The following is a 17,555-nucleotide window of genomic DNA, read 5'->3' as shown; positions in this document are numbered from 1 at the left end:
ATCTGAGTGAAAATAATTTCCAACCTAGAATTCCATTTCCAGAAAATCTATTTATCAAATAATGGTGAATATGCTCCACCAAAGTGAGAGAGGAAACCAAGAATGAGGAACAAATAAGATCAAGGAAAAGGAATAAACAGGGATGGGCAGAAAGAAAATTAGACAAATGAAAAGTGAGGGAATTACTAGAAGTAAAACAAATGAACAAGGAAATGTAATCAAAGTACACTATGTGGCTCAGCTGGGAATAAGTAATATTTACATGGTTTAATAATGTAAGCCCTGAATATCCTTCTGACAAACAAATATATGACATTACCATATTGAGAGGATGTGAGTAGGGTAGGGATGTGTTTTATTTGGGTAGAGGGTAATATATAAAGATTTCTGTTAAATACATAATTTTAATACAAGCATCAGGAGGGAAGGGTTTTTTTTTTTTGTTCACCATGAATTGCTAGTGCCTAGAACTATGGCCCCCACATAGAAGGTTCTCAAATAACTGTTGCATGAATGACATTTTCTGCTTCAAAAAGTTTAATACATGGAATCTCTTTCTCTCTAAAATTAAGACTAGCAGTTTCAAAATTTAAAAGTAATTACATAAAATAGTTAAGCTGAGCATCACAATACTTGAGATGATTTAAAAGCACAAAATATTCCTGAGAAACTATTCTTTGTAAATCTTTATGCTAGCTGGTTTGATTGGGGATGCCTTGGAGCTCAGAACAGTTCCAGGGAAATCAAAATGTAATTTTCTCAATTTAGAAAGCAAGTTATTGTATTGACTTTTCCTTCCATTCACTCACTAATATAATACAAGGATGGGGTGAGGAAAACTGCTTTTCGAGCTGGTGTACTTCGGAAGAGAAGTCCTCAGTACTTCTCACATTTGATTCCAGAAAGTTTTTACCAGGGCAGTGATTCCTTCTATTCAATAAAGAGGTGCGTCTTTGGATCAAGGATCTGTTTTGCCATCTAATGGATCTAAATCAGGTCTATTTAGTTCAACTTGGCTGCGAATTTACGGCTGACTCGGACTGTAATGAACCCATGGAACTTTTCACTCATTCATCCTCTCGCTCACTCTCCCTTCACCGAACATTTGCTGTACATCTACTGTGTGCCAGACACTGCAAGAACAGGAGGAAGAAGACCATGTCAAATAATTCTGGGTGCTTACAGCTAAAATAGCCGGTCCCACTGGAGCACGCAAGAAGGTATCCAAAGCGCGAATCCAGGTATTTTGGTGTTACGATCTGCCTGCGAGTCGGGTGCACACTCTTACTTGTCAGAGGCCTTTAAAGAAACCTCCGCCCAACTTTACCCGGGGTAGCAGCTCTTTGCGGGGTTGCGGGCAACCATCGCGCCCCGCGGGAGCGCAAGGCACAGCTGGCGATTGTACCCCTCTTAGTGGCAGCGCACTTCAGAAAAGTCCTAGCCCTCTCCAGTCCTCAACCCCAAGGATTCAAAGTTTCCCCCAAATTCAAACTTGTGGGCCTCCTGGGAGGCCAAACCCCAACCTGACTCCACCAACGCTCCCCACCTGCTTCTCAGGCTCGGCGCGCCACTAGCTTCGTCCGGGCTAGGCAGCTTGGGGCTCTAGGGTCTGGGGCCTTCCGGAGCTTCTTTCCTACCCCCTCCCTCCTCCCCTCTGTCCCCTACGCCGGCGCAGCTATTTTTCCGAGGCCGCAGAGCTCGTGGCGGGGGTGGGGGGAACGGTGCAACCCCGAGCTGCTGGAGCCAGCTACAACGCTCTGCCAGACCTCAGAGACGGTGGCAGTGGTCCGGGAACGGGCGGTGTAGAGGGCAGAGGCGTTAGTCAGGTAGTGCCTCCCAGCTGTGCCTTTCCACTCCTGCCAGAATCCGGGAGAGAGGGACAAGAAGTCTCTTGTATTTGTAGAGCCTTGGGAGGAAGGGTCCTGCCCGGCTAGCCGTCCGCTACAGCCCTGGGCTACTTTGTAGGTCCCGCGCAGCGTTCCGGGGTTAGGGGCGACTCTGGGTCATGCAGCCACTGTGCGCCCTGCCTGCTGGGGTAGCAAGCAGGCCCGGCCAGAGCCGCCGGATTCGAGGATCAGGATTCTTTGGGGGTGTTACCTGGAGTTTCAATTGCCCCGGTGCAATTGAAAATAAGACCCGAGGGCCCCAACAGGCAGCCCCTGAGCGCCTTTCTGATCTGCAAAAGCAGTAAGCACCAGCGGGTGGGATCCCGCGAGCCTCTGGCTTCGCTCTCTGCACCGCACCCCGGGGCGAGGCTATTCGAGAGGCTTCCTGAGGGCAGGAGGGGCCAGAGGGCGCATTTGGGGGCACAGCCCTCACCCCCAAAAAGGACCAGCCTAAGGCCCCGAGGTGTGTGTGGAAGTATACTTCTTCACTTCTTCCACACTGCCTCTACCCGCCATCCCACTCTGCCCGGTCGGCAAGAGCTGGGGCTGTTCTCGCCGCGCCCAGGTGCGGCGAGCGCCCGCAGCGCGGACTCCCGAGAACTCGGCTTTCCTTAAGAAATAAAGCAGAGGTTGAGTGCGTGCGCCCGTGCCTGGGGAACAATGTGCACCCCTGTGTGTGAAAAACGTGTCTATTTCCTAAAGCAGAAACTCGCGGGGTCGCTTTTGGGTTTGGGCGAGGTTGGTTTGTGTTGTTGGGCGCGCGCTCATTTGCGAACAGCGGGTGGAGGCGCGTAATTTGCAGCAGGTGCAGGCTCTCTCCCCGAGTGTCCGCGTGTGAATGCAAAAAGCCGACCGGTGGTTGGGGTCCAGGTGTGTGAGTGCCGGACGTGCGCCCCGCGCGTAGCGCGAGTGCGCTCACCAGCCCGCCTGTAGCTGAGAGACGCGCGTGTGTGAAAGTCCGAAGGCTGCCCTTTGAGCTTGCAGCACCGTCTCTCCTTTGTGGGACCGCGCAGGACCCCCGCCCACTCAGCAATCAAGCGCTTCAGAGAAGTGGGGCATGGGTGTGGAGAGACACCGGTAGAAACCCGGGCACAGGCTGTCCCAGCCCAGCAGCTTGGCAAACAGAAGCCCGAAGCACAGGACAGCTGTGTAAACCAACCGCGGCGCTGCAGTGGAGGGTCCTGGGTTAGAGTGGAGGGTGCTGAGCCCGCAGTCGAGATCTCGGGAGTAGGAGGGAAATGCCTAGCGCTCGGTGTAGCCAGTGCCGGCTTAGCCCCTTCCCCAGTCCTCCCTCCCACTCCCACCTGTCCCAGACGAGTGAGGCGAAGGAGGCTTGGCTCGCCAGACTAGAAGCAAAGCTACTTTGCATAGCGCAGGGTGCCAAGGCGCAGGTGGAGTGGGGGGTGGGGGAGAGCAGGGGATATCTCAGGAGTACCCAAGGTGGTCCAAGGAGATTAATCTTTCAAGTTCCCTCCCATCCCCCCGCCCCCATCCAACTCTTTTACAGTGGGCTCTTTCAGCTGAGATGCCTTTTTAGAACCCCAGACTGCTGTTTAACCTCCTGGGGGTTCAGGCGGCCAGTCCGGGGTCGGTACTGGCATGGTAGGAGGGGCTTTGAGGTCGGAGTTCAGGCACCAAGAAAGTGAGAGAAGCTCCTCTGGCCCCTCACTGTAGGTGACGCCAAATTCCCCGCTTGGCCCCCACTTTCTGGACGTCGAAAGCTCTCCACCCCTCCCCGCCCTCCAGCTCTCCAAGCAATGACCTCATTGCAAAGACAGCTAGAGCCGATGGTTCCCCTCCCTAGAGAACCAGTGCAGGGAGCGCGAGCAATGACGCAATTGGAGCTGGGTCGGTCCTGGCCACTTTGGATTGGCCGCGCCGACTCGTGGGGACTCCCCTCCCACTATCGCTGGAATAAGAGACCAGAGCTCCGCGGGGAAGACGCCCGCAGCAGGCGTTGTGTCCATCGGGGCGGACCGGCCGCTACAGCTGTCCAGAAACTCCAGGCTCCAGGTGAGGAACTCCCCACTCCGCTCACTCTAGTAACTTGCCTCTCGACTAGTTCATCTAGTTTGCTCCATCTGTCTGCCTTTCTTTTTGCCTCTCAAGGCCATTGCGGCCCAGCTACAGGCAGGTGCTCCTAGTTCTCTGTCCGGCTCAGGGGTAGGAGGGCGGTTGGGACAGTCGGAGCACTGTCTTCTAATTAGCGCAGGTGGAACTCCAAGCATTCCTAGGGCTTCGCGTGGGCGCTGGAAGCTCCGCGAGCTCAGGTAGGCGGGTCTGCGGGCCCCTGCTTTGGTGCACCTTGGCGTGCAGGATCCAGCCTGAGTTTGGTTTGGGAGTGCCCTGCGCGATCTGTGTCCTGAGGGATCACGTTTGATTCTCGGGACGGTGGAGCCTGGAGCATTCCTATGAGGCGCCGCCAGCCCACGAGCGTCCCTGACACACTTGCGGAGACCTGGGGCTGTGCAGTCAGCCGAGCAGGACGGAGGGCTCACCTCCGGATGCTGGCCACCCGCACCTACAGCTAAACTGCGCTCCAGCATAGGGGGCTGGGCTGCCAGAGCCCAGACACCAGTAACTGGCACGTTAAAATTTTCCCCAAGTCCAAACCCACGTACTGAGAGATCAGTGCTCCTTCCCAAGGTACCCTTCCCTCTTTCCTCTGCCACGCCTTAGCGGGAAGTCCAGCCGAGGGGAAGGTGGCCCTAGATTTCTCAGTCCCTGAGCAGACAGGCGCAGTGGAAGAACAAATACATCTTACGAGGGTGGGTCCCCGCTTGGTCTCTGCAGAAGGCAAAAGGTGTGCGTTTGTGTGCATGCACTCGTGTGTGGCTTCTCCCTGATTTTCCACAGAACTCACCACACCCCGGGACACCTGTTTCTGCTCTACCAAGCCGTTCACGGCCTGGTATCTTTTGAGGTTCACAGCAGCCCCTCTGGCAAATGCACGGAGGCTTGGGGAGGTGGGTAACTTGCCTGAAGCCACAAGGCCGTTGTGGCAGAGGCAGAACAGGAACCCAGGTGTGTGGGCTCCAGGCCTTGCTTGGTCCCCGTGCAGTGGTAATGTCTTTCTCTCCTTACAGAGAGGCATCATGGGCTTCTGGAAGACCTCCCCCTTCTTGGCTTTCAGCATCTTGGTCCTGTGCCAGGCAGGCAGCCTCCAGGCGGCACCATTCAGGTGAGGCAGCCCGAAGCCATAGAGCATTCCCCTTCTACTGCCCCTGGGATCAGGCAGTTCTGTGCCTCTGAAGTCACTGCCACAAGGCTACAAGACCCGTGGGGGGACATTGAATTCAGCCCTGCGAGGGGGCGTGGGGGTGGAGGGCACATCCTCAGGGAGAGTCACAGGGACCAGGAAGCCTTGCCACTTATCCCGGGGAGGAGAAAGGCAAGGGCTCAGAGCCTCTCTTGGCTTTGCTTCCCCTTACCAGGTCTGCTTTGGAGAGCCCCCCAGACCCCACGGCACTCAGTGAGAAGGAAGGCCGCCTCCTGCTGGCTGCTCTGGTGAAGGCCTTTGTGCAGACGAAGAGAAATGAGCTGGAGCAGGAGCAGGAGGAGATGGAGGGCTCCAGGTAAGGCCCCCCACTCTGCCCTGGCGTCTCCAGAAGGACAGATCCCAGAGAGGTAGGAAAAACAACATCTGGCCAGGAGTCCAGCAGCTGTTCACCAGGCCCTGGGGTGCAGCCGGGCTTGGGCTCCATGGACGACAGTGGTCCCGGTGTAGCCCAAGAGACTGTGGTTAGACGCATTAAAGAGGCCCATTCCTGAAAGCTGTTAGGAAATGGAATGAGGACGTATAGAATCCCTTACTCTGGGCATTGGTCTTGCCCTACTGAGGAGCACTTCCAGCATTGGTTGACTTGGGACTGGTAAGTATGAAGCCAGGGGATGGACTCGGTATATCTCAGGATGTTTTAGAAATTTAACCTGTGTGCATTGTTCTTTCACACCCACAAGGAGTCTTCATTGCACATTTGCAAGGTGAAGCCAAAGGCTTTGCAGAGGGTGGGCTTGGGTAGAGCAGTGTCTGAGGTAGGTCTGGGGTCTTTATTGTGTAGGATCTGTGGAGACGCGCATGTTGTCCTGGGGCCAGACACCCTTCCCCAGCCTCACTTCCCCGTGTCCCCTGAGCTTGGAGCACACACCAGCCCCGGGCCTGGCTATGGCCCCGTGGGTCAGAGGCATGTGATGCACATGCAGCTACCCCGAGAATCTCAGTGCAGAGCATGAGGACTGACATAATGCAGCATGAGGAATGCTAGAAAAGTCTACCCCTTCCCCACGAAGCCCTTCCCCACCTTGCCCTGGCTCAGCAAACCTCTAGGTTCTCCTGATGGAGGATGTGTGAGCTGCCCTGCTGCCTGCCCCTCCCGCCTCTGCTCGAAGTGCCCCCTCCCTGGTCTCACCTTCTGTGTGATAGCCACACGGGCAGACCCAGGACGTGGTACCACCTGGCATGTCTTTTCCCTGCAGCCTGGACAGCTTCCGAGCTAAGCGGTGCAGTAATCTGAGTACCTGTGTGCTGGGCACATACTCGAAGGACCTCAACAACTTTCATACATTCTCTGGCATCGGCTTCGGGGCTGAAACTCCTGGGAAGAAAAGGGACATAGCCAGCGGCTTGGAGAGGGGCCGTTAACCCCACTTTGGGGCCCTCCAGGATGCCAACTGAACTCCTCCCACTCTTTCCTGATTTCCCTTCTTGCTCCCATTGATGAACTTAACACATGCAGATCTTACTTTGATTGTTCTTCAAGCTGGTATTGGTAGCTTTGCTTATGACAGAGAATACTGGGGATCTCAGGATGGAAGGGAAGAGAGCAGGACTCCTAGCCCAGGTTAGAGGTAAGAGTGAGGGAAGCTTTTTGAGATCCCAGAGGATTTCAAGGCAGAGTCCTCCAATTTCTGCTTCATCCCTCATGCTTCATCATTGATGAATAAACCTATTTTCTAAAAGGATTTGCACCGTGGTGGTCATTACTCTGGTCCCTGTCCGAGGCTCGAGAGTGACCAGAACCTATGTTCAGAAGTAGCTTTAGCCTCAGCATAGCCGGATACAGGCCTTGGTGAGTGGTCCCTGTGAACCAGCTCCACCATCAAGAACAGGTGTGCTGAGGAGCAGGTAAACACTTCTGGGGGAGGATGCTGCATCCCTGCTCTCTGAGCCTCTTCCAGGTAAGACTTCAGGGAATTTTCATTTTCCCATGGAGAGTGGTTTTGTTGGTGTCTGCGACTGCTGTATGGCTGCTATATGTGCTCCTTGCATGTCTTGGTAGGGCTGGGCCTTCGGTGACCACTTCCTCCTGGGTCTAGAAGGACTGTATGTAAGTGACAGGAAGTGCAGGTTTCAGTACATGATTCCTGGAGTCTAGCTTAGCACTGGGTTTTTTCTTTTTCTTTTTAAGTTTTTATTTAAATTCCAGTTAGTTAATGTACAGTGTAACATTAGCTTCATGTGTACCATATAGTGATTACACACTTCCACATCACTGGCACTGGGTTTTTTTTCATGAAGGTCTTTGGGCAGGGCTCCTAGCGGAAGCTGCCAGGCCATTTCTCCTAACAGCTTTGATAATTGCATTTAGGAGAAACTCTTATTCTTAAGTGGTATGTCGAAGAGCTGCCATTCCCTTTATGAAGGCCCCATGAGGCAGGCTCCTCTCTCTCGCCTCTCACTGATAGGCCTTGCCTTCTTTCTCCATCCTGCAAATCAGCATCACTGCCCAGAAGAGATCCTGCAACACTGCCACCTGTGTGACCCATCGGCTGGCAGGCTTGCTGAGCAGATCTGGAGCTGTGGTGAAGAACAACTTTGTGCCCACCAACGTGGGCTCTGAAGCCTTTGGCCGTCGCCGCAGGGACCTTCATGCCTGAGCAGCTACTGGACTCCAGGAAGAAGGTGACCGCCGTTGTTCTGTTGGATGGGAGGGGAAGGAATTTGGAGGTTATGATCCACGTGTTGAACCCCATTGGACCTGGTAGGGTCTTGAGATCCCTTCTTTCCAATCACATTCTTCCTTCTGAGTAGTGAGTTTCTTCAGCAACTCAGCCTGAAATCAGAGCACTAGGATAGACTACAGACATGCAGTGTCATCTTTCTGAGAGGAGAAATGAAAAAAAAAAAAAATGCTTGCTTGCTGATTGATAGTTGCTTTTTTCCCCTCGTCATTTGCCTTAAAAGCCTGTTTACATCTCAGACCCATACTTTGTAAATGCTGTTTAAAGAAGCACTCCTGTAAATGTGTGTTCTTTTTAGTAATAATGGTGATTATTCTCTTCTTGTCCTTCTTCTATTTCTCTTTCTTCTCCTTCTCCACTTCCTCCTCCTTCTTCCTCTTCTTTTTTATTTATTTTTTTCCCATCTCAGGTAACCATGAAGCTGAACTCACCACTTCTATTAATTTCTGTTGACAACACTTGGTGAGAAGGCCCCATGGAAGATATACATGTTTGCATCCCAATAGATACTGAAAAACACCTTTGTCACTCGAAAGGAATGAAACTGAATGCAAAATAGGCTAATTCCATATGTATTGTGTATTCTTTTTATATTTGATTCTGTGTGCGGTCAGTGTGATGGCATCTATTATTGGCTTATCTGGTAGCAAATTGGTTCTTTGAGAGCTATCCTGTGGATCATGGCGGCTCTGCCGAACCTTAGGTGGACAATAAATCATTGTCTTTGTGGCCTCTAGGGACACACGGTAATGGTGATGCTTTGCCTTGTTGTCTAAGAACATGATTGTATACTTTGTTTAAGGAAATCTCAGTATTGTACCATTTGTGAACTTCATCAAGATTAAAAACATATTTTGGATACATGTGTTTTGAGACCCTGGTGGTTCATTTCAACTTGTTTCCCTGTGTAATAATAATAACAATAGTAGTTGATGTTTTTTGAGTGCTTGCTCAAAATGGACCAGATGATGTTCTAGGACAGTGCTGTATACCTATGAATTCATTTAATCTTTATGACAACTCCGTGAAGGAGATCCCATTATTATTTCCACTTTGTATCTGAGGGAACAGAGGCCTGGAGAAGTGAAGTCCAAGGTCACATAGATAGATGGTGGCAGTCTCAGGTGGTGGTTTCCAGAGTCTATAGTTGAAACCACTGCGCTATATGCTTCTCGACAGTGGCTTCTGATGTGTTCCAGAGACCCGCTGGCCATCCTTTGACCTAATTCCCTCACATGGTGGACCCTCAGATTTTGAAGAAAAATGGAAAAAAACCATACAAACAACCTGACTTTATATAATAAAGTGGATCCCTTCTACCCCATTACTTGGTGCTGCAGGTTGAAAGTTTGTTTCCCCTTCACTCCCAAATTGTATATTGAAACCTAATGCCCAAAGTGATGGTCTTGGGAGGTGGGGCCTTGGGGAGGTGATTAGGTCATCAGGGCTATCCCTTGGCCCTTACAGATGAGGATGGAGAGAATTCCCTTGCTCCTTCCGCCATGAGAGCTTACAGTCAGAAGACTGCTCTGAGGGAGGAAAGGGGCCCCCACAAGACACGGAATCTGTGGGCGCCTTGATTTTGGATTTCATGGCCTCCCGAACTGAGAAATAAATATTTGTTGTTTAAAGAATTTTTTTTTTTTATTTATTCATTTGAAACAGAGAGATACAGAGAGAGAGAGAGAGAGTAGGAGCAGTGGGGAGAGGCAGAGGGAGAGGGAGACATAGACTCCCCGCTGAGCAGGGAGCCTGATGCAGGGCTCGATCCCAGGACCCTGAGATCATGACCTGAGCCAAAGGCAGACGCTTAACGACTGAGCCACCCAGGCGCCCCAATATTTGTTGTTTAGAAGCCACCCGGTTTGTGCCACTTTTTTTTTTTTTTTTTTTAAAGATTTTATTTATTTATTTGACAGAGAGAGAGACAGCGAGAGCAGGAACACAAGCAGGGGGAGTGAGAGAGGGAGAAGCAGGCTTCCTGCCGAGCAGGGAGCCCGATGTGGGACTCGATCCCAGGACCCTGGGATCATGACCTGAGCCGAAGGCAGACGCTCAACGACTGAGCCACCCAGGCGCCCATGTGCCATTTTGTTATAGCACTCCCAATGGACTAAGACACTTGGCTTCAACAATGATCCTTTTATGGTCATTGTTGTTGCATCCATGCACCATCTATTACACCCCCCACATGCATTATAACATCAGTGTATCCATAAATACTTCCCCATATATGGGAAGGACTTTTTAAACATAACCACAGTCCCATTTAACAGCTAAAATAAATTAACAGTAATTTCTTAATTCCTATCTCACATCCAGTCATGCTTCAAATTCCTCTATTATCTTATATATACACATATATAAGATAATGTATATATATAAAATCAGGGCTCAAGTTAGGTCTTCACACTGTTGTTGGTTTATATGTTTTAAGGCCCTTTAATGGAGGTTGCTGCTCCATTGTTTTTTTCCCTCTTCAATTTATTTGTTGGAGAAACTAAGTTATTTGTCCAATAGAGCTTTCCACACTTTGAATTTTGATGACCACATTTCTGTGGTGAGGTTCAACATGCTCCTTTATCTGCTTTATTTCTTGAGAATCAGTCAGTGAGGAGAAAGAGAAGTCGGAGGCGAGGTCAGAGAAGAAATGAGGAGGGCAGATCATGTAGGACCTTCTAGGGCATAGGAAAGACTTTGGCTTCCTATCAGCTTCTCATCAGTGAAGCAGAAACCACAGCAGTAATTTTTAACAGAAAGTATAATTTAAGAAACTGACGAAGCAGGTAGTAGAGTTCTGAAAAGGCGAAAGAGAACAAGAGGTAGTGCAGAGATAGAAAGTGAAGGAGGTGGCTGCCATCCTCAGGGCCTGGGGAACAAAGACAAGAGGTGGGATGCTGAGAATCTAGAACCTTGGAGAAGGATGCTCAGACCACTGAGAGGGGAGGTAGGCTGATGCGGGATCTTTGAAAAGGTGTGACAAAGCTGTTCGAGGAGTATGGGAAAACAAAATAAAACTGGAAACAACTTACCTGCCAGAGTAATCTCTGTGGGCGATGCTGACAGAGACAGAAATCAAAATAGGAAAGAATGTTTCTTTTTCTTCATGCTTCCTTGTCTCCTTTAAGGGTCCCCCAACTGGCAGAGCCTGAGATCCACCTGACCAAGGAACATGGGGCTCCCAGAGTCCCAGCTCCAGCAGCTCTGTTTCAGCATATCATTTTAAATTGACATAGAGAAAGGTCAATTCTTTCTGGTGTATAGCTCTATGAATTTTGACAAATACATTGAGTTGTGTAATCGCCACCACAATAAAGATACAAAGCAGTTTCATCGCTCCTCAGAAGTTTCCCATGTTTCTCTTTTGCCCCCTCGACCCTCAACCCCGCTAACAACTGTTATGTCTCTGTCCACCTAGTGTATTTTTAATGTTTATCTTTTAAAACTGAGATATAATTGATATGTAACACTATTAGTTTTATATGTACCACATAATGATTTAATATTTGTAGATAATGTGAAATGATCACCATGATAAGTCTAGTTAACATCCATCACCACACATAGTAATAATTGTTTTTTCTTGTGATAAGGCCTTTTAAGATCTACTCTCTTAGTAACTCTCAAATATACAGTAAGGTATTGTTAACTCTAGTCCACATGCTGTACATTACATTCCCAGGACTTACTTATCTTATAACTGGAAATTTGTACTTTTTGACCCCCTTCACCGATTTTGCCCACCCCCACCCCCTGCCTCTGGCAACCACATATCTGTTCTGTTTCTTTGAGTTTGTTTTTTGTTTTTAAAGATTTTATTTATTTATTTGACAGAGAGAGAGACAGCGAGAGAGGGAACACAAGCAGGGGGAGTGGGAGAGGGAGAAGCAGGCTCCCTGCTCCTCAGGGAGCCTGATGTGGGGCCCGATCCCAGGACCCTGGGACCATGACCTGAGTAGAAGGCAGACGCCCAATGACTGAGCCACCCAGGCGCCCCTGTTTTTTGTTTTTGTTCTCAATTCCACATATAAGTGAGACCATCCAGTACTTGTCTTTCTCTGCCTGACTTATCTCATTTAGCATAAGGACCTCGAGGTCTACCCATGTTGTAACAAGTGGCAGGATTTCCTTCTTTTTCATGGTGAATAATCTTCCATTACACCTGTATCTATATATTTCTCTCTCTGCATATATAAATTATATATACATATCACATGTCTTTAACCTTTATCTGTTAATAGACACTTACTTCGTTTCCATGTCTTCTGTATTGTAAGTAATGCTGCAGTGAACATGTGGGTGCAGATACCTTTTTGAGATAATGATTGCATTTCCTTCAGATAAATACCCAGAAATGGAATTGCTGGATCATATGGCAGTTCTATTTTTAATTTTTTGAGGAACCTCCATACTGTTTTCCATTGTGGCTGCACTGATTTACATTCTCACCAACAGCCCACAAGGGTTCCCCTTTCTCCACATCATTGCCAACATTTGCTATTTTGTATCTTTTTGATAATAGCCATTCTAAGAGTTGTGACATAATATCTCACTGTGGTTGTGATTTGCATTTCCCTGATGATTGGCGATGTTGAGCGCCTTTTCATGTTCCTGTTGGCCATTTGTATATCTTCTTTGGAAAATGTCTATTCAGATCCTTATGCCTTTTCCAGAATGTCATATAAATGAAATCAGTATGTAGCTTTGAGTCTTTTACTTAGCATAATGCATTTGAGATTTATCCATGTTGTTGCATGTATGAATAATTTGTTTCCTTTTATTGCTGGGCAGTATTAGATTGTAGGCATGTACTGTAGTTGGATAATTCATTTATCTGTTGAAGGATACTTGGATTGTTTCCAGTTTTTGGCATTTATGGATTCAGCTCCTATAAATTTCTGTGTATAGATTTTTGAGTGAAAATAAGTGTAGTGGGATGAATGGGGCCCCTCAAAAGATATGTCCATGTTCTGATCCCCGGCAACATGTGAATATTACCTTATTTGGGAAAAGGGTCTTTGGTGATGTAATTAAATTAAGGATCTTAAAATGAGATCATCTTGAATTATCTAAGTAGGTCTTAAATCCAGTAATATGTTTTTATAAGAGATACACAGAGAAGATACACACAGAGGAGAAGGTGATGTGAAGACAGAGGCAGAGTCACAAGCCAAGTTTTTAGCCAGCAACCATTAGAAGCTATAAGAGGCATGGAGTGGATATTCCCCTAGGGTCTCTGGAGGGAGTAGAGCCCTGTTGTCACCTAGATTTTGGACTTCTGGCCACTGGAATGGTAGAATAAGTTTCTGCTGTTTTAAACCACCCAGTTTGTGGTAGTCTGTTATGATAACCCTAGGAAACTAATACAATAATTTTTTATTTCTTTTAGGTAAATACCTTGGAATGGGATTGCTGTCATTTGGCAAGTATATATATATTTTTTTCCTTAAAAAGTCATTTATTTTTATCATTACCTTCTAATCTCTGTCCATATACATTTACATTCTTGATAATTGTTACCAAATAATCTATACATAACATCATGTATGCTGCTTGTTATTACATATACTATAATAAACGTAATTATACTGCTTAATTAAGTAAAGTAAGAAAAATGAATTACAAAAACTTTGAAAAATCAAGACATGATGAAAGATTTCAGTACGTTTAATTCAACCACCATGATTATTTTATTGTCTTCCTTATATATATATATTTTACATTGTTCTATACTGTATATACTATGTTGTGTTTTTTAAATAAAATATTTTTTTAGAGCAGTTTTAGGTTTACAACAACATTGAGAGGAAGGGACAGAGATTTCCCATATACCTCCTGTTCCCACATGTCCCACACATGCATAGCTTCTCCCATTATCAACGTCACTTACCAGAACAACTATTTATATATTTAAAATTAAATTATATTAAAATTAAAATATATATTTAAAAGAAATATATATATATTTTTGCCAAGGATGAACCTACATTGACACATCATAATCATCCAAAATCTAGAGTTTATTTCAGAGTTCACGCTGGTGTTGTACACTTATGGGTTTGGAGAAGAGCATAATGACATATATCCATAATTATAATCATATAAAGTATTTCACTGCCCTAAAGATCTTCCATGCTCAGTCTGTTCATCATTCCCCTGGCAACCACTGATCTTTTTATTGTTTCCATGGTTTCACCTTCTTCAGACTATCATATAGTTGAAATCATACAATATGTAGCCTTTTCAGATTGGCTTCTTTTGCTTAGTAATATGCATTTAAGTTCCTCCATGTTTTTTCATGGCTTGGTAGCTCATTTGCTTTTAACACTGAATAATATTCCACAGTTTATTCATTCACCCATTTTTAAAAATAGTTTCTATTTTTCTGCTAGTCATAGCTATCTTTTCATTGATTTTAAGAGTGTTCATAATTACTTCATAGAACATGCTATTGCATGGGTTGGGTTTGTGGAACTTCAGTTACCCTTGAAAAGTATCAAGAGACAAGGGAGGGAGAGGAAAAAGACACCCCTCCCCCCCACGGCCTTTGGCAGTCAAAGACCTCCTTTTACAGTGACTTTTGTCAAAGATACAGGTTTTAGCTCTCTGCACAGTCACTATCACTGCGGCTTCACACGGCTGTGCAGCTCTGACATTGGGGCTGGTGTTGGAACAGGGCCAAGAGCAAAAAAGACAAGAAAAAGTAATGGAGATTCTAGATTGAAGGGGCTCCTGTTCCTGTCCCTCTGGCCAGAAAGAGGGGAATTCTCTCAGGGTTTTGTTGTCTGGGCCCACTGCACAGTTCCATGATGGAGACAACCTTTGGGCTAAATTTAAAAGACAAAAGAGAAAAAAAAAGAACCAGAAAACTTACTGGCATTTTTGTCACTCTTTTTCCCCCCCAATGTACCCTAATGTACCTGCCACTGACTGATTTTAAGAGTTCCCAGGTAGATTCTTTTTGTATTCTGTGTGGAGGTTTCAGTTGCAATCAGTGGAAGAGACAGGTTGTAGTGGTTCACTCCATTGTGGTCAACACATTTATTGACCATAATGCAATTAAGATAGAAGATAATAATAGTAATAATAATATAATTTTTAAAACTTGGAAATTATGTAAGTTTTTAAAACAAGCCAGAAACTAAAGAAAAAATCATAATGGAAAATTTAAAATATCTAGAATTGAACGGTAATGCCTCAGAATTTGAGGCTGCAGTGAAAGTGGTAACTTTAGAAAATTTTATAGCTCTACATAAAATTGTTAGAAAAGAAAAAAATGGGTAAAATTTAATGAGCTATATTTTATTTTATTTTTTTAACTGACCTGTTCTCTTGTTTCCCTTTTTTTTTTTAGTTTTATATCAGTTATGTCTGCTCTAATCTTTATTGTTTCCTTCCTTCTGCTGGTTTTGTGGGGTTTTTTTGGGGGGGGGTTGGGTTCTTCTTTTTCTAGCTCCTTTCAGTGTAAGGTTAGGTTGTTTATCTGAGATTTTTCTTACTTCTTGAGGCGCTTATATTGCTATAAACTTCCCTTTTAGAACTACTTTTATTGGATCCCAAAGGTTTTGGGCCATGGTATTTTCATTTTCATTTGTTTCCATGTAATTTTTTATTTCTTCTTTGATTTCTTAGTTAACCCATTCATTGTTTAGTAGCATGTTATTTAACCTCCATGTATTTGTGCTTGTTCCAGATTTTTTCTTGTGGTTGATTACTAGTTTCATAGCATTGTGGTCAGAAAAGATGCATGGTAGGACTTTGATCTTTTTGAATTTGTGAGACTTATTTTGTGGCCTAATATGTGATCAATTCTGGAGAATGTTCCATGTGCACTTGAAAAGAATATGTGTTCTGTTTTAGGATGGGATATTCTGAATATATCTGTTAAATCCATCTGGTCCAGTGTGTCATTCAAAGCCACTCTTTCCTTGTTGATTTTCCGTTTGGATGATCTGTCCATTGATATAAATGAGATGTTAAAATCCCCTACTATTATTGTATTACTATTGATGAGTTCCTTTATGTTTGTTATTACCTGTTTTATGTATTTGGCTGCTCCCATGTTGGGGTGCATAAATATTTACAATTGATGTATCTTCTTGTTGGATTGTCTTGTTACCATCTGTGTTTTAAAGTCTATTTTGTCCAATATAAATATTGCTACTCTGCCTTTCTTTTGACATCCATTTGCATGATAAATGTTTCTTTATCCCCTTTCAATCTGCAGGTGTCTTCAGGTCTGAAATGCGTCTCTCGCGGGCAGCATATAGATGGGTCTTGTTTTTTTTCTTTTTCTTTTTTAGAGAGAGTGGGGGGGGGTCGTGGGGAGGGGCAAAAGGAGAGTAAGAGAGAGAATCTTAAGCAGGCTCTATGTCTAGGGTAGAGCCTGATGTGGGGCTTCATCTCACAACCCCAAAATCATGACCTGAGCTGAAATCAAAAGTCAGACACTTAAGCACCTGAGCCACCCAGGTTCCCCAAAGGGTCTTGTTTTTTTAATCTACTCTGTCACCCTATGTCTTTTGATTGGAGTGTTTAGTCCATTTGCATTCAAAGTAATTATTTATAGGTGTGTATTTATTGCCATTTTGTTACTTGTTTTGTGGTTGTTTTTGTAATGAGCTAAACTCTAAATTTTCAATTGAACACTTGAGGTGTTCAGTTTGAGAAATTAGAAAAGAAAAATGGTTGAAACTTAAACTGAGGTGTTCAATTTGAGAAATTAGAAAAGAAAAATGGAGAAAACCCAAAGAATGTGAAAAGGAGATAATAAAACAGAAATTAACTAATTATAAGATGAGGATTAAATAAAGAGGATCAACAAAGCCAAAAGTTTATTCTTTGAAAAGACTAATGAAATTGACAAACCTCTAGTGAGGTTGAACAAGAAAAAAAGAGAGCAGACACAAATAATACCAAGAATACTGGGATGCCTGGGTGGCTCAGTCAGTTAAGCATCTGCCTTCGGCTCAGGTCATGATCCCAGGGTCCTGGGATCGAGTCCCACATCGGGCTCCTTGCTCAGCGGGGAGTCTGCTTCTCCCTCTGCCTGCCGCTCCCCCCTGCTTATACTCTCTCTCTCTCTGTCTCTCTCTCTCTGACAAGTAAATAAATAAAATCTTTTAAAAAAAGAATTAAACTCTTAAAAAATAATACCAAGAATAAAAAGAAGAACATGCCTATAGATAGAGCAGAGATGAAATGATAGTAAAAGAATACTACAACTATCTTTATGCCAAAAATTTTATAATATAGATGAAATGGACAAATTCCTAGAAAATATAAAGGTATTAAAACTCACTTGAGTAGGAGTGGAAATCCTGAATAAGGAAAAACTATAATATGTTGAATCAGTTTTGTAAAATCTTATCACAACAACAGCATAGACTTGCTGAAATTATGATGAATTCTCCCAAATATTCAAGGAATCAATTCCACTCGCATGCAGAATTTTCCCAAATATAGAAAAAGAAGAAATACTGCCTAACTCATTTTAGGAGGCCATTGTGACAAAGACAATAAGATCAGAAAATAAGTTTATGAGAAAGAAAAAATTCAGTTCAATCTCATTCATGAACATAGATGCAAATATCCTAAACAAAACTATAGCAAACAAAATATAACAATATACATAAAACAATGCATCATGACCAATAATTGCTTGCTTCCCAAATACAAGAGTGATTTGACATTTGAAAATCCATTAAT

General features: G+C 45.2%; 1 protein-coding gene across 1 annotated transcript; it reads left to right on the top strand.

The window, feature by feature from the left end:
- Window positions 1-3,851: 3,851 nt before the first annotated feature.
- Window positions 3,852-7,763, top strand: CALCB (calcitonin related polypeptide beta). The gene is made up of 4 exons (XM_032427235.1): window positions 3,852-3,899; window positions 4,973-5,067; window positions 5,321-5,461; window positions 7,604-7,763. The coding sequence occupies exons 2-4, from the start codon at window positions 4,982-4,984 to the stop codon at window positions 7,761-7,763; spliced, it is 387 nt and encodes a 128-aa protein (XP_032283126.1). The 5' UTR covers window positions 3,852-3,899; window positions 4,973-4,981.
- Window positions 7,764-17,555: the final 9,792 nt, after the last annotated feature.

Source organism: Phoca vitulina, unplaced genomic scaffold, assembly GCF_004348235.1.
Source record: "Phoca vitulina isolate PV1807 unplaced genomic scaffold, GSC_HSeal_1.0 scaffold36, whole genome shotgun sequence".
Lineage (NCBI taxonomy): Eukaryota > Metazoa > Chordata > Mammalia > Carnivora > Phocidae > Phoca > Phoca vitulina.
This window is presented reverse-complemented; position numbering and strand designations above follow the sequence as displayed.

Coding starts and splice junctions, on each gene's coding strand:
- CALCB (XM_032427235.1), top strand. CDS start 4,982: ATGGGCTTCTGGAAGACCTCCCCCTTCTTGGCTTTCAGCATCTTGGTC. Junction 5,068..5,320: donor CTCCAGGCGGCACCATTCAG/GTGAGGCAGCCC, acceptor TCCCCTTACCAG/GTCTGCTTTGGAGAGCCCCC. Junction 5,462..7,603: donor GAGGAGATGGAGGGCTCCAG/GTAAGGCCCCCC, acceptor CCTGCAAATCAG/CATCACTGCCCAGAAGAGAT.